The sequence below is a fragment of the Myotis myotis genome, unplaced genomic scaffold (genome assembly GCF_014108235.1).
Source record: "Myotis myotis isolate mMyoMyo1 unplaced genomic scaffold, mMyoMyo1.p scaffold_m19_p_4, whole genome shotgun sequence".
NCBI classification, from domain to species: Eukaryota; Metazoa; Chordata; class Mammalia; order Chiroptera; family Vespertilionidae; genus Myotis; species Myotis myotis.
This window is the reverse complement of record NW_023416346.1, coordinates 121,411,664-121,427,109: the sequence shown is the minus strand read 5'-3', so window position 1 is coordinate 121,427,109 and position 15,446 is coordinate 121,411,664. Positions and strand designations below refer to the sequence as shown.

The window sequence follows — 15,446 nt, the reverse complement described above, 5'->3', positions numbered from 1 at the left end:
CATCACAATATTTCACTATCAATTATCATCCTGGACTGGTGCTCAAGAGAACTGAATACACAGTGAATAAAGTAGAGAAGAGGAAACCCTCAGAGATGACACTACCTCCATGGACAAGGACTGTGCAATGCCAAAAATGCATGCCCATGTGCTAAGGAAAGAGAACATACAGGAATCTGGGGATGGGGGTATAAAAAATAGGCATAGGAGAATCCTGTTTTGCCCAGGTCACAATTCAGATGGTTATTTCAAGTGAAGGGCACACATTAAAGTGCTCTGAAACAGGGATAAAACCTGTTCAATAAAAGACTTTAGCCCTAGTCAGTGAGGCTCAGTGGCTTGATTGTCATCCCATGCACCAAAATATTGCCGATTTTTTTTTTCTTTTTTAAACTTTCACCCAGCCGGTGTGGCTCAGTGGTTGAGTGTTGACCTATGAACCAGAAGGTCATGGTTCGATTTCTGGTCAGGGCACATGCCTGGGTTGCAGGCTCAATTCCCAGTGTGGGGCGTTCAGGAGGCAGCTGATCAGTTTCTCTCTCATCATTGATACTTCTATCTCTCTCTCTCCCTCTCATTTCCTCTCTGAGGTCAATAAAAATATATTTTTAAAAATCTGTTTTAAAAAATACAACTTTTTTTAATGTGTGATACCACTTCTGGGAATATATTCTATGAATCTTGAAACACCAATCAGAAAGAATATATATATATCTCTGTGTTCATTGCAGCAATATTTACAATAGCCAAGATCTGAAAACATCCCAAGTGCCCATCAGTAGATGAATGGATAAAAAAGCTGTGGTGCATTTACACCATGGAATACTATGCAGCTGTAAAAAAGAAGTATGTCCAAAAAAAAAAAAAAAGAAGAAGAAGAAGAAGAAGGATCTCTTACCCTTTGAGACAACATGGAGGGACCTGGAGAGTATTATGCTAAGTGAAATAAGTCAGTCAGAGAAAGACAAGTATCACATGATCACATGGAATCTAATAAACAAAATAAACTGATCCAGAGCTACAGAAGCATGAAACAGACTGAAAGATCTCAGAGGGAAGCGGAAAGGGGAGTGGGAAGAGACTAACCAAAGAACTTATATGAATAGTAGAGGCCTAGCGTGTGAAATTGCATGAGACCTAGACCTACTGCGCCACCGCAGGACCCCAGGCCCCACCGCGCCACCATGAGACTGAGACCTGCTGTACCATGGGACCCATCAATGCACCTCCTGGTGACTGGTCGTTTGGTCGTTATGGTGTTACAGCCACTGGCCTTTTACTAGTATAATATAGATATGCATAACCCATGGACACAGACAATAGCATGGTGAAGGCCTGGGGTGGGGTGGGAGCTGGGTTGAGGGGGTCAAAATGGGGGGAAGTGGGGGGCATCTATAATACTGTCAACAATAAAAATGTTTTTTATTTTTTATTTTTTTAAAATATATTTTATTGATTTTTTACAGAGAGGAAGGGAGAGAGATAGAGAGTCAGAAACATCGATGAGAGAGAAACTTCGATCAGCTGCCTCCTGCACATCTCCTACTGGGGATGTGCCCACAACCCAGGTACATGCCCTTGACCGGAATCGAACCTGGGACCTTTCAGTCCGCAGGCCAACGCTCTATCCACTGAGCCAAACCGGTTTTGGCTAAAAGTGTTTTTTAATGTTGACATTATGGCAGACATCTCCCATTCTCCCCCCCCCCCCCCCCGCACCACCACTTTGCTCACCTCCATCCGCGTCCACCTCCCCCTCCCTTGTATTTCACCACACTACTGTTCATAGGGTATACATATATGTTTCTTAGCTAATCCCTTCACCTTCTTTATCCAGTCACCCTAACCCCCTCCCCTCTGGCTCCCACCAGGCTGTTCCATTTATCCATGCTTTCGGTTCCATTTTGTTCAGTTTACTTTGTTCATTAGATTCCACATATATTTGAATTAGTTGTTTGGGGTTTCTTCAAATATATTCCCAGAGTGAGGGCATCCATCCTGTCAGCCAACCTGAACTTGTTGGTCACTATCAGCAAGTGGCTTCTGTGAACACGTGCTAGGAAGGCACAACACCAGCCCTAGCAAGGAAGTGACCAGACCTCACCTCACAGAGCCCATCTCAACCCAGCAGATGGGATTCCCACTGGACACAACATGGAACCTGGAGACCCCGAGCCAGATACTATTGTCTTCTCCTTCCACTTCCAATCAGTCAAATACCATGCTTTCCCTTGGTCCCAGCTCAACAATGACCACCAAGTCAAGCCCACCCCCTTGCCACAGCCTGTCAGGTCCCCAAGATGATGGTCTGTATGAGCACCTTGCCATTTGCCCATTCTGGGGAAAACAAAAGCAACGTCTTTCCCCAAGGGCCTAGGGGTCCGGGCCCACCTGGCCTTATTGTGGGTAGGAGAGACCATTTTGTCAAACCGTCTTTCCATTTCCACTAAGCACTGCCTCACAGAGACCCAAGGCGGACTGAATAGCACAGCATATCCTGCACTTCATCCCACACTTGATGGCACAGTGACTGACCACCTCAGTACCAGCGTGCCCTAAGTAACCATGGGCTCGCTCTAGACCAAGAGAACCTTCTGCCAGGATGGAAATGTTCCCGGTCAGTGCTGTCCAATATATCAGCCACTAGCCATAGTTGGCTACTGAGCACTTGAAATGTGGCTGGAAGTATAAAATACACACTGGTTTTGGATAACTTGGTGCAAAGAATAGAGATCTCATTAATAATTCTTTATATTAATTAGATGTTGAAATAATATCTTTGATACCCTGGGCTAAATGAATGGTATTATTAATTTCACCTGTCTGTTTTACTTTTTAAATGAAGCTATCAGAAAATTTAGGATTACATTTGTGATTAGCATTCTTTGTAGTAGCCAGCACCAGCCTACACTACTAGTATTTTTCTTTAAATTGAATTTTCATTTTTAGATGTTTTGAAAACACACATGAAATTACAGCTTGATGTACTAGATGTAGTTTTACAATTAAAGAATCTACAGAACTTTTTTAAAAATATATTTTTATTTATTTCAGAGAGTAAGGGAGAGGGAGAGAGAGATAGAAATATCAATGATGAGAGAGAATCACTGATTGGCTGCCTCTTGCACACCCCACACTGGGGATCAAACCCACAACCAGGCATGTGCCCTGACCTGGAATCGAACTGTGATCTCCTGGTTCATAGGTCGATGCTCAACCTCTGAGCCACTGCAACCGGGCTACAGGACTTTTAATGTAAAATTGAAGAGATAAGTTTGTCCATGTGTAATTAAAACTCTCTTGTGTTCAACACCCTTTCGGAAATGCTAGCCCAGGGCAGAGTTACTAATAGAGTGGCCTGTGGACGGGTGCCAATCTCCTTATTGTTCCTTTCATCCACAATAAGGACATAAATTGAAAGCGTACATTTAGCCCTGGCCTGTGTGGCTCAGTTAATTGGAGCGTTGTCCTATACACTGGAAGGTCAGTGTTTGATTCCCAGTCAGGGCACATGCCCAGGTTGTGGGTTTGGTCCCCGCTTAGGGCAGGTGCAGGAGGCAATTGGTTAATGTGTCTCTCCCACATAGATGTTTCTGTGTGTGTGTGTGTGTGTGTGTGTGTGTGTGTGTGTGTGTGTGTAAAAAAAGGAAAGCAAGTGTACATTTAAAAATGTTTATAGCAATTTAAAAAACTATTGTTACTGATTTCAGAGAGGAGGGAAAAGGAAGAGAGATAGAAACATCAATGATGAGAGAGAATCATTGATCGGGTGCCTCCTGCATGTCCCCCACTGGGGATCGAGCCCACAACCTGGGCATATGCCCTGTCCGGAAATGAAAGCATGACCTCTTGGTTCATAGGTCAACACTCAACTACTGAGCCACACTGGCTTGGCTGTTTATAGAAATTTGACAGAGTAATGGGATATCCATTGATATTTTGGACCTAATATCTAATCTAATTTAATATTTAAAAATTGGGACTTGTATTTTCCATGTCTTTTATATTTGATTTTTCTAGTAAGTCTTTTTATTGTATTTTATTAAGAAATTGGTCAACAACAGATTGGAAATTAGAAAAAACAACAACAACTGGTCCTTCACCAGAGTTAGTTTGAGACATACTGGCCTACACTATAAGAGAGAATTTTCCATGGGCATTCCAGAGTGATGACCGAAGAGCCACAATCCTCAGTCATGCCCAATGCAGTGTCCTACGACAAGAACCATACTAAGGTGACCTTCCAAATCCTAACAATAAAGGTTGGCCTAGAGGGGGGCTAGTTCCTAGCCAACCAGAAATCCTGTTAAACGAACTTCTCTTCCTCTAAGCATTTTAGTTAATAAAATTTTTGCTCTAAGAAATGGGAATCCTCATCACCTTTGGGGAGAAAAACAACTGTGTACTAAGGAAAAGACACACGAAATCCTCATAAAACATGGATCGACAGTACTGAGCTAGATTTTGCTTGAGAGAGGGCTGCATGGCCCATGTATAAAAGGAGTTGGTTATAACCCATCTGGGAAGGCACAGCAGCATAGAAGCTAGAACTACTTTACTCGAGTCAATCACACTTGGGTGTGAGATCTGGCTTGCCACTTACTGTGTGACCTTGAGCGAATGACTTGACTTCTCATAACGTCAATGGATTTATTTGTTGCACTAGAGAATCTCCAAAGTGAGAGATGCCTCTTCTCCCACAAGGTGCTTACCACTCCTCGCATCAAGAAAAGGAGGCTATTTTCCCTCCCCTTGAATGTGGGCTGGCCTTGTGACTTGCTTTGACCACTGAATGCAGCAAAAGTGATATTCTGGGACTTCCAAGCCCAGGCCTTAAGAGAACTGGCAACTTCTGCTTCCTCACTCTCAAAGCGCCGCTGCCACACTGAGTTCAGGACAGACTCCCTGGACCATGAGAGGCTTTTAAGACACTTCAAGCCTACTGAGATCCCAGATGGCTGCAATGGCAGGAGCCACTCAGCTGACACCACAAGGACTGGAAGAACTGCTAACCGCTCAACTGAACCCAACCAACCCCAGAACTGTGAGAAACAATAAACTTGCAGTGATTTGTTATACAGGCATGGATAACTAAAACATCTCTAAAAGGAGGATTAAAACAGTATAAATCCCTGGCCGGTGGCTCAGTTCCTTGGAGCATTATTCTGTACATCAAAGGTTGGCGGGTTCAATTCCAAGTCAGGGCAGATGCCCAGGCTGTGGGTTCCATTCCAATCAGGGCTGGTTCGGGAGGCAATCGATAGATGTTTCTCTCTTACATCAATGTTTCTCTCTCTCTCACCTTACTCTCTATAAAATCAATTTTAAAAACTTTTTTTTTTAAAAAACAAAGGGTGTTTGGGTCAGGCGGGTATGGCTCAGTGGTTGAGCATCGACCTATGAACCAGGAGGTCATGGTTCAATTACCAGTTGGGGGTGAGGTCTCATGTAGGGGGCGTGCATGAGGCAGCCAATCATTGATGTTTCTATCTCTCTCCTTCTCCCTTCCTCTCTGAAATCAATAAAAAAAAAAAGTTTTAAAGTGTTTGTGAGGAATATAGTAAAATAAAGTGTGATGAGTGGTTATAATGTTGCTTGGCATATCAGTGCTTGACAATGAGCGGCTGTTACTATCTGAGGAGCTAAGGTTACCACAAGTGCAGTAGGTGACTGGAAACTTCCCACAGGCACATTCAGGTTCTGAGGGCTCAGGCCCTGAGCGACAGCACAGAAGGTGAAAGGGAAGGCTTAATTCATACTGTGAGAAGCCTAGAGGAAGAGTAAAAGGGATAGGGGACATTTCAGACTGAGGGGAGCACAGGACTATGTGACACTGAGGCAATCCAACAGCTGAGATCTGGTAATTCTACCTGCTGGCTAAAGGTATTTAAGCAGATCCAAGCAACAGGAGCTGGCTCCTCCTTCGTTACACCGTGCATATAACATAAGCACTAAAAAGAACAATACATTTGATAATTTCCACAGGGGAGGTAATTAAAAGGAAAGAAAACATCACTGGAGGACAATGGGAACACATACCGGATTTTGATATCAGAAGAAACTGTTGCTAAAGGAAACAACCAAGAGGTAGTCCCTTGCGGCCTCCTTCTGCAATACCTCCCAGAAAAACCACTCGCCAACTCATCTCCATCCCCCAATGTGCCCCCATGAAATAGAGAGCCTACATACCACAGGCCTTTCCATCTTTTCTGGCCCTCACAGCACTCAGCACAAACTTAGGAACAAAGGTTGACCTCAAGAAATGCAGGGTTGCCCCGGTTTCGCTCAGTGGATCGAGCATCGGCCCTCAGACTGAAGGGTCCTCAGTTTGATTCCGGTCCTGGGTTGGTAGGGTTCCTGCGGGAGGCAACCAATCAATGTGCCTCACATCAGTGTTTGTCTCTCCCTCTCTCTTCCACTCTCTCTAAAAAATCAATGGAAAAATATCGTTGGCTGAGGACTAACAACAACAACAAAAAAATACAGGGTTGAATCTCATTAGGAATGATACAGCCTTGCTCGACCAATGAATGATCAGATTCTGGGGTGGATTATAATAAAACCTCAATAATCAAGACATTTCTGAGGATGGCATTTTTCTAAATACAACCACCTCATGATCCCTCAAACAGAACAAATCACAGTACTACCAGGCACCAAAACTGAACACTCCACTTTTTCCCCACCAGCCCTAATGCACACAGAAGTTGAATATTTTAAACCTTCACACGTCTTTCCATATTTCCAATTTCAAATGAAAGAAAATAGCTTTAAGCTCATCTTGCTATCAGTAGAGTCCATTAAATGGTTCTACAATAAAATTTCCAACTAGAACTTGGTAAGAATGCCCCCTTATTAAGTTCCTTCAAATAAATTAAAATCCCACAGATATATTGCAGGTCTAACCATACAGCCCCTCCCTATCTCTAAGCACTGAAATAACCTATTATTTAAGCTCTCAACCACATAAAAATGTGAACTTCAATAACCTCCCTTTCCCAATGTTTGTTTCTACTAGGTCCCCCTCCCTCACAGCTTGTTCTGATGGGTGAGTGGGTGGTGAGAGGAACCAAATTTTTTTTTTTTAATATATATTTTATTGATTTTTCACAGAGAGGAAGGGAGAGAGATAGAAAGTTAGAAACATCGATGAGAGAGAAACATCGATCAGCCGCCTCCTGCACATCTCCCACTGGGGATGTGCCCGCAACCCAGGTACATGCCCTTGACCGGAATCGAACCCGGGACCCTTCAGTCCACAGGCCGACGCTCCATCCACTGAGCCAAACCGGTTTCGGCAGAGAGGAACCAAATTTTTAACCCCAAAGTGTGTCTTTTGAGATATTGATTTAAACTGGTTATTAAAAACCAAAAACCTCAGAAAGAACTTTTGACCGCCCCCCCCTTCCTGCCTAGAATAATTCAGATAGAAAAATCTGCTTCAGGAAGTGAATCAAACCCTAATCGGTTTGGCTCAGTGGATAGAGCGTCAGCCTGCGGACTCAAGGGTCCCAGGTTCGATTCCGGTCAAGGGCATGTACCTTGGTTGCAGGCACATCCCCAGTGGGGGGGTGTGCAGGAGGTGGTTCTCTCTCATCCATGTTTCTAACTGTCTATCCCTCTCCCTTCCTCTCTGTGAAAAATCAATAAAATATATTTTAAAAAAAACAGGAAGCGAATCAACATAATCACTTCAGCAACATATGAATTAGCACATGTGATAGACAGGAAGAAATGTAGCAAAGCCTGTTCCCCTCTGTGTTCCATTGTTTCTGGGTGGCCCAGTAAGAATTTGTTTACCATATGTTTGCTCTTTCTCCTACCTGTGATTTACCTACTTCCCCTTTGTGATCCTGGACCCCCAGGTCCCCACCTTACCCCTTCTCCTTTGTCCAGAATGTCATATAAGCAAGCCTTAACTGCCCCATGCCCCATTTGGGGGTTCATACCTTAAGACACCCTGCCATGTAGATTTGTAATAAACTTTGTATATTTTCTCCTGTTAATCTGTCTCTGTTAATTTGATTACTAGCCCAGTTGGAAGAATTTAGGTGGGAGTAAAGTTATTTTTTTACGCCCCCCACAGTGCATTCTGCGTTCTTCCCTAGCAGATGCAGCCCAGTTTCTCAAGCAAAAAGGATGAAAACAGAAGTACATATTTATAGTATTTATATCACTATCCTGATGTTTGTTAAATTCTGCCTTAAAAATATGAATGATGAAAAACACAAACTGGGAAAGATTTAAGCCACCTCCTCCTTCTATGAGTGATGCAAATGAAGGCTCAATCACAAATACACCCTCCCAATGAAAAGCATGTTTTAAGTGACTACAGAACATTTCCCTTGATTTGTTTCCCTTCCTTGGTACACCTTATATAAAATGATTATTCACTATGCGCTAGTTCTTTGAATCCTATACTTAAGATCTGTGAGCCTTGGTGGTACGCATGTTATACTGCAGTAAAAAAAATGTTTTTAAAATAGCTCACATTAACTTTAAAAAAAAAAAGGCGTTGCCAAGAAAAACAGCATGAAATCAGTTTCCTCGTCACTTACACCCCCACACTACCTGCAACCACTTTACAGAACCTTAGAAGACGCGCGACCTGCTTATCTAAAATTCTGCCAAATGTCCTCAAAATCTCCCCCTGCTCAGCTCATTTCTAGGCAGCCAACCCGGGCACCAGCCCTCCCCTCCATGGATTCTAGGAGCTGCAGCCTCGCGGGCCTGGAGACTCATTCCTCGCGCTGCCTTGTGAGGGGGCCGCGGCCCCGCCAGACCCCTGGGCAGCACACGTAGGCGGCAGGGAAACCCGGCCAGGGGCGCCCGCCCCGCCACCCGCCCCGGCCAGTGGGTGACCCACGGGTTCTGCCCCGGGGACGCCGCAGAGCAGGCAGCTGTACCACCTGCGCATCCGGCTGCAGACGTCGCTCGTGCGTTTCCCTAGACGCAGAGTGGGCGGGCGCGCAGGCCCGGGCGACCCCCCGCAGCCCGCTGTCCTTCCGAGTGCCCCCCACGCGGGCGGATCACGAGGAACGCCCTACCCCGGGCATCAAACGTGGTCTTCGGCACCCCACGGCAAACATACTTGCCACCCATCCTAAGCCACCCCCAAGCTCACTCACTCACTCACTCCAGCCGAGAGAGGACCCAGCCAGCCCGGCTAGGGGCGCGGCCCCCCATCCAGTGCCCAGCCAACCCCAGGCAGAAGAGCACTGATCTTACCTCCACGCTGCGCCCCCGCCCCGAGCCCTCCAGGGCCGCTGCCCAGCGCGTCCCGCAGAGGGTCCGCCCGCCCCCAGGGGTCTGAAGCCCACGCACCCGCCGAACCCGGGGCTCTACCTGAAAACCGATGGTTGGGCGGCGAGGTCCGCACCCCGTTTGGTTCGGCCATCTTCCCGTGGAGCGGGGAGCCCCGCGCAGTCCCCTGCGTCCCGGCTCCCGCGCCGCCGCCGCCGCCTTCGCCTTGCTCCATCTGGATGCGCTGCTCGCACGGGCCCACTGCCCACTGCCCACTGCCTGCGCCCTTGCGTCGCGCAGTCCTGGCCCTGCAGCGCCCGCGTCCTCACCTGGCATGCGCACTCGGCGTGCACGTGCGATGTGCGCACCGGTTCTCACGCCGCGAACGCGCACACCGGGCCTCACGCACAGGCGCGCACCGCGTGCACGGGCAAGGTGGGGGCACTAGTTCTCCCAGCGCACGCACATACCGCGTGCACGTGCGTTGTGCACACAGCGCGCTGGCACACTCGTCGTGCACACCCACCAGTGGAAACACACCTCTCCGTGCAACGCACACTCAAAGCGTTATACAGTTTTTCACACAGCGTGTGAGCAGCGCGCACACACACCATGTGCACGAACGTGCTCACTCAGCACGCATATGTTCTCACACATCGTGCACACACGTCTTCACAGGGCTCGCTGACATTCACACACACACTAGGCGTCCACACACATAGCAGTTCCTGGCTAGGGCTTCAGGCAGGCGCCCCTTGGGCCAGTGCCAACTTACGCAGACACGGTGGACCCTCCCAACAAGCACAGTTGGGTTCCAGTTCTCACCCCAGCCAGGCCGGCGGCCACTCAGGGCGGGACTCCAGCAAGCCAGCCAGGATGACCTTCAAGGAAGGGCAAGGGCACGCAGTTTGAGGGATTTGCGTCCTCCAACCATGGCCCCCGCCCTCCTTGGCTGATTGCACCCCAGAGCTACTCAATGGTTCTTTTCTTGGAGTGCAAATAACACGCACTTGAGAAATCTCCAGCGAGGAAGGCCTCTCTGGAAAGACAGATGAGAAACTGTTAAATGGGTAGTGTGTCAGGAGTAGGATGGAGAAAGTGTGTGTGTAAGGGGGGGGGGTGTCTTTCCCCTGGACATCATTTTACACATCATGAACATTTATCTTTTCAAAATCATGCATATTGAAAAAGGCATCTTTGTAGAGCCAGCTCAAGCCTCCAAGTGTTTGCCCAGATGCAGGCTGCCAAGTGATGATCCACTGCAGTGGAGTCCCAGGCTACACCTTTCTCTGTTGGCCCATGACCAGCTGAGGTTCTAACGCCCACCATTAGGGGAGAGAAGAACACATGATTTAAAAGCCTAATTAAGTTGAATAAACGAACAAGGTTTCTTTGGGGGATGATGAAAATATTCTAGAATTAGATTATAGAGATGATTGACTCAATGAGTATACTAAAAACAATTGAATTGTACATTTAAAACTGGTGGACTTTGTTATGTAAATTATACAATTAAAGAAAAGAAAACAAACTGAACCCCTCAGGAACTGAAAAAACCTGGAGAGCCCTTTTGTGGCACAGAAATATGATGAACCTGTCTGTGGCGCTCGACGGTGGTAAGCCAGAAGGGGAGTTTCGACACAATTGAGCAGGTAAGCGGGCTTGTGGGGGCTGGTCCCTTGGCTGTAAAGAAAGCTGTTTCTCAGTTAATCAGGTCAGTGGAGCTGTTCCCACCCTCCACTTTTCTTACAGATTTTTTCTTTTTTAAATAAAGATATATATATATAATTGATTTCAGAGAGGGAGAGGGAACGAGAGATAGAAACATCAATGATGAGAGAGAATAATTGATTGGCTGCCTCCTGCACGCCCTCTATTGGGGATGGAGTCCACAACCCAGGCATGTGCCCTTGACTGGAATTGAACCTGGGACCCTTTGTTCCACAGGCTGACCCTCTATCAATTGAGCCAAACCAGCTAGGGCTCTTACAGATTTTTTTTAAAATATAGTTTTATTGATTTCAGAGAGGAAGGCAGAGGGAGAGAGAGAGAGAAACATCAATGATGAGAGAGAATCATTGATCGGCTGCCTCCTGCACGCCCAACACTGGGGATCGAGCCTGCAACCGGAGCATGCGCCCTGACAGGGAATCGAACCGTGACCTCCTGGTTCATTGGTCCACGACCAACCACTGAGCCATGCCAGCCAGGCTCTTACAGATTTTTGATACCAGTTTATAATTCATCTAGTTCTTTTGTTGCTGTTTTTAATCTTCAACAGAAGATATTTTTACCATTGATTTTAGAGAGAGTGAAGGGAGGGGGAGAGACACAGAGAGAAACATTGTGAGACACATTGATTGTTTGCCTCCCACCCGGGCCAGGGATGGAGCCTGCAAACCGAAGTACATGCCCTTGACCTGAGTGGAATCCATGACCATTCATTTTGTGGGCTGATGTTCTAACCACTGAGATACCCGGCTAGGGCTAATTCATCCAATTCTTGAGCTCATTCATGGCTTGCTGACAAGTCAGAGTAGCATTCCTCTCTAGCTTTGTTCTATTTTTTCTTCTTTTTACTTTCTATTCCACTCCGTCCTCTTTCTAGTAATAGACACTTCCTCTGTTTTCTAGCTGTATTTTTCAGTCATACATTGTGAAGATATGCATGGCTTTAATTCATATAAATAGTATTGCACAATAGTTATGATTCTGTTTGTTTTCCCTTGCTTGGAATTGCTTTCAATATCTATCCATTGCAACTGTATATAAAAATCTACCAAAAATAGATTAGCCATTCATTCTGGTTTACTTTTCTGAAAATTGCCTATTCAATCCTTGCCAATTTTTCTATTGGACTTCTTGTCTTTTTCTGTTGATTTCCAGGAGTTTCCAGTATTCTACATAATTCTTTATGGGTTTAAAAATGTTGCAAATATTTCACACTAGTCAACTAACCCTAAGATTAGCAAGCCTCCTTAATTTTTATGCCCAAATCAACCCATTTAAAAGCTTCTTATATGGAAACAATCTCAAATTTATAGAAAAGTTTCAAGAATGACTTTACGGCCCTCAAACTGAAGGGTCACGGTTCAACTCTGGTCCAGGGCACCTGCCTTGGTTGCAGGCTCCATCCCCCGCCCCTGTCAGGGTACATGGGGGAGACAACCAATCTATGTGTCTCTCTCACAATAATGTTTCTCTCCCCACTCCCCCCCAACCCCCACCCGCTTCCCTTCCATTCTCTCTGAAAATCAATGGAAAAAATATCCTCGGGTGAGGATTGACAAACAAAAAAGAATGAGTTTACAAAGAATATTCATATACCTTCTACTCAGATTCACCTATCATTACCATTTTACCGCATTTATTTTATCATTTGTATTTCTATCTATAGCTTTAATATTTTATCAAATGTTTTGAAAGTTGCATCCATATACTTGGCCCTTTACCCCTAAATATTTAAATGTGCATTTCCCAAGAATAAGGATATTCTCCTGCACAACCACATTAGTTATCAACTTCGGTAAATATAATATGGAGCAATTTCATCTAATTGGCTTGCTCCAGTGTAGAGGCACTATATTTTACTATTTTAATTTATAAGCAATCTGTGGGGAAGCACTAAGGCCATGCAAATCTCCTCCTCCTTGTCAAAACTTCCCCCTAGATTTAGCATCTATTGATAGTTCTTGCTTGATCCAATCTTTCCCGGGGTTACAAAATAAATTCTTATCAATTTTCCTCTATGGTTTATGCTTTAAGAGGTCTTTTCAAAATGCAGGTATAAAAGGTCAAATTGTGGGAAGTTTATTGCAGCCCTTAAACCTCAGTGGAATTGGGACTCAAGGGGGAAAAGGGGCAAACCCAAGCTGTAGTATCAGGTAGTTAGTAGAAGGAAGGAAATAAAAATCAGAGGTCTTGTTTAGTATACTACCACAACTCCAAGATAGTCTGTATTTTCCATTACAGATTTACCCTAACTCTAAAGCAATTGTATTTCTTGTATGTGATATGATAGTTCCATATTTACTTTTCTCTATTAAGTGGCTTTCCCAGCACCATCTATTAATTTCTCCTTTCCCCAATGATTCTGAAACAAAGCACTTTTTATCATATATTACATCTGCATAGGTAACTGAGCTCTCCATTCTGATATTTCTGTCTGTTATGGCATCTATTATTACTATGACTTATGGAGAGAATTGACTTTTTTTAATCATCATACCATCTATGAACACAGTGTCTATTTGAGCCATGTTTTAAAAATGAGTTTGTGCCCAGCCAGTGTTGCTCAATGGTTGAACCTCGACTTATGAACCAGGAGGTCAGGGTTTGATTACTGGGGTTGCAGGCTTGATCCCCAGTGGAGGGGTGTGCAGGTGGCAGCCGACCAATGATTCTCTCTCATCATTGATGTTTCTGTCTCTCCCTTCCTCTCTGAAATTAATAAAAACACATTTTTTAAAAACAAGTTTGTGCCCTGGCTGGTGTGGCTCAGTTGGTTGAGCCTTGTTCTGTGCACTGTGTTGCTGGTTCTATTCCCAATTCCCGGTTAGGGCACATGACCGGGTTGTTGGCTAGATCCTTGATGGAGGTGTGTGCAGGAGGCAGCTGATTGATGTTTCTCTCTCCCTCTCCCTTCCTCTCTCTAAAATTAGTAAAATACATTTAACCACATTATTGTCTGTGTCCATGGGCTATGCATATATGCACATTGTTACTAGGTTAATCTCTTCCCATCAACCCCATTCCCTCTGAGATTCGTCAGTCTGTTCCATACTTCTGTGTCTCTGGATCTATTTTGTTCATCAGTTTATTTTGTTCATTAGACAGACAATAGTGGTGAACGCCTGAGAGGGGTGGGTGCAGGGTAGGGGGGTTCAATGGAGAAAAAAAGGAGGCATCTGTAATACTTTCAACAATAACAATTTTAACAAACTTTTTTTTTTTTTTAAGTTAGCTGGGCCTTTTCCATTAGGTTAACTTCATAGTTATCTTAAAATTTATATCTAGTTGTTAGTCTAGTGCAGTTCTAAATGTTTTGTCTCAGACCACCTTCACAGCACGGGTTGGAAGCCTGCCACCTACTTCTGTTATTTTACTGGAATATGACCACACTCACTTGTTTACATGTTGTCCACAGCTGCTTTTATGGTACAATGGCAGAATGGAGGAGTTGTAACAGGCATGGTCTACAAAACCTAAAATATTTACTATCTGGTCCTTTAGAGAAAGTTCACCAAACCCTACTTTACACCTAAAATTGAAACTCCCAAGCAACTTTTATATATTAATGGTGGGTGCTAAGTTTTCCAAAAGTCTAGTTTTTACTTGAAAGCACGACTGTAGTATTGGCAATACTGTCAGTTGTCCTTGCAATGACTAGTTTACTTGTGTGCTGTATCTCTGAAATAGGGATGTATCAGAAAATCTAAAAAAGTATTTAATAATTTTTAGTTATCAAAAAAAAAGCCAATGATTTAAAAACATACTTTTAGTGAGCAAATTTGAGAAGAGTGGCATTGTTTCACATATTTGCAAATCTCTTTATGGTCTTAACAGAAGACAGTCATCTATCTGCTTTTGTTTTCAATGTGTTGCCGTATATTATTTTGGTTAAAGCATATGAAGAAAATCTGGCCTCAGAGGTATGTGGTTGGAAGAAAAGTATTTTAATAGCCTTTTCAGATTTGTGTATGTTCTTTGATATTACACCCAATCTTAACAAATGATAATTTCATAAAGGGTACTTGCAATGTAGAACCTAACACTGAATCAATGATCTTTTCATACTATTAACAATTAAACCCACTGATCATTTAGAAAATATTGGCTAATCCATGAACTTCCAAATGTCAACACATTTCATTCTACAATATTTAAACAGTCACATTCATTAATACCATCACTGATCTTTTCAGAAGTCTTCACTGAGGCTGTCAAGCTAGTAGCAGGTACTAGTTTTCTAAGTTCTAATTTTTACTTGAAAGCTCAAATTTTATCATTTCCAACAAATGTTTTCAGTTGTATTCCTTCAAGTGACAGGCTCATTTTATTCACTTGTGAGAAAATGTTTTCCTCAAACCAAGTTTGAAAAACCAGTCAATTCTTTCAAGTAAAAATGGTGTTCCATGAGCAGCAGTGGCTAGTTTAGTTTGCAATTGAAATAGTCACACACGTTTTTCCTTGAGACAACTGTA

General features: G+C 44.3%; 1 protein-coding gene across 6 annotated transcripts in view; it reads right to left on the bottom strand.

Annotated features, from left to right (window-relative positions):
- The window catches only part of MAP7D2 (MAP7 domain containing 2), a 109,680-nt gene extending 100,075 nt beyond the window's left edge, over window positions 1-9,605 (bottom strand). For 4 of the 6 annotated variants that reach the window (XM_036305491.1, XM_036305498.1, XM_036305492.1 and 1 more), the window contains exon 1: window positions 9,346-9,605. In XM_036305491.1, the coding sequence (XP_036161384.1) occupies window positions 9,346-9,478 (133 nt within the window). In that variant the 5' untranslated portion in view covers window positions 9,479-9,605. The remainder of the gene's footprint in view (window positions 1-9,345) is intronic. The other 2 variants (XM_036305499.1, XM_036305497.1) reach the window with 1 other exon arrangement.
- Window positions 9,606-15,446: the final 5,841 nt, after the last annotated feature.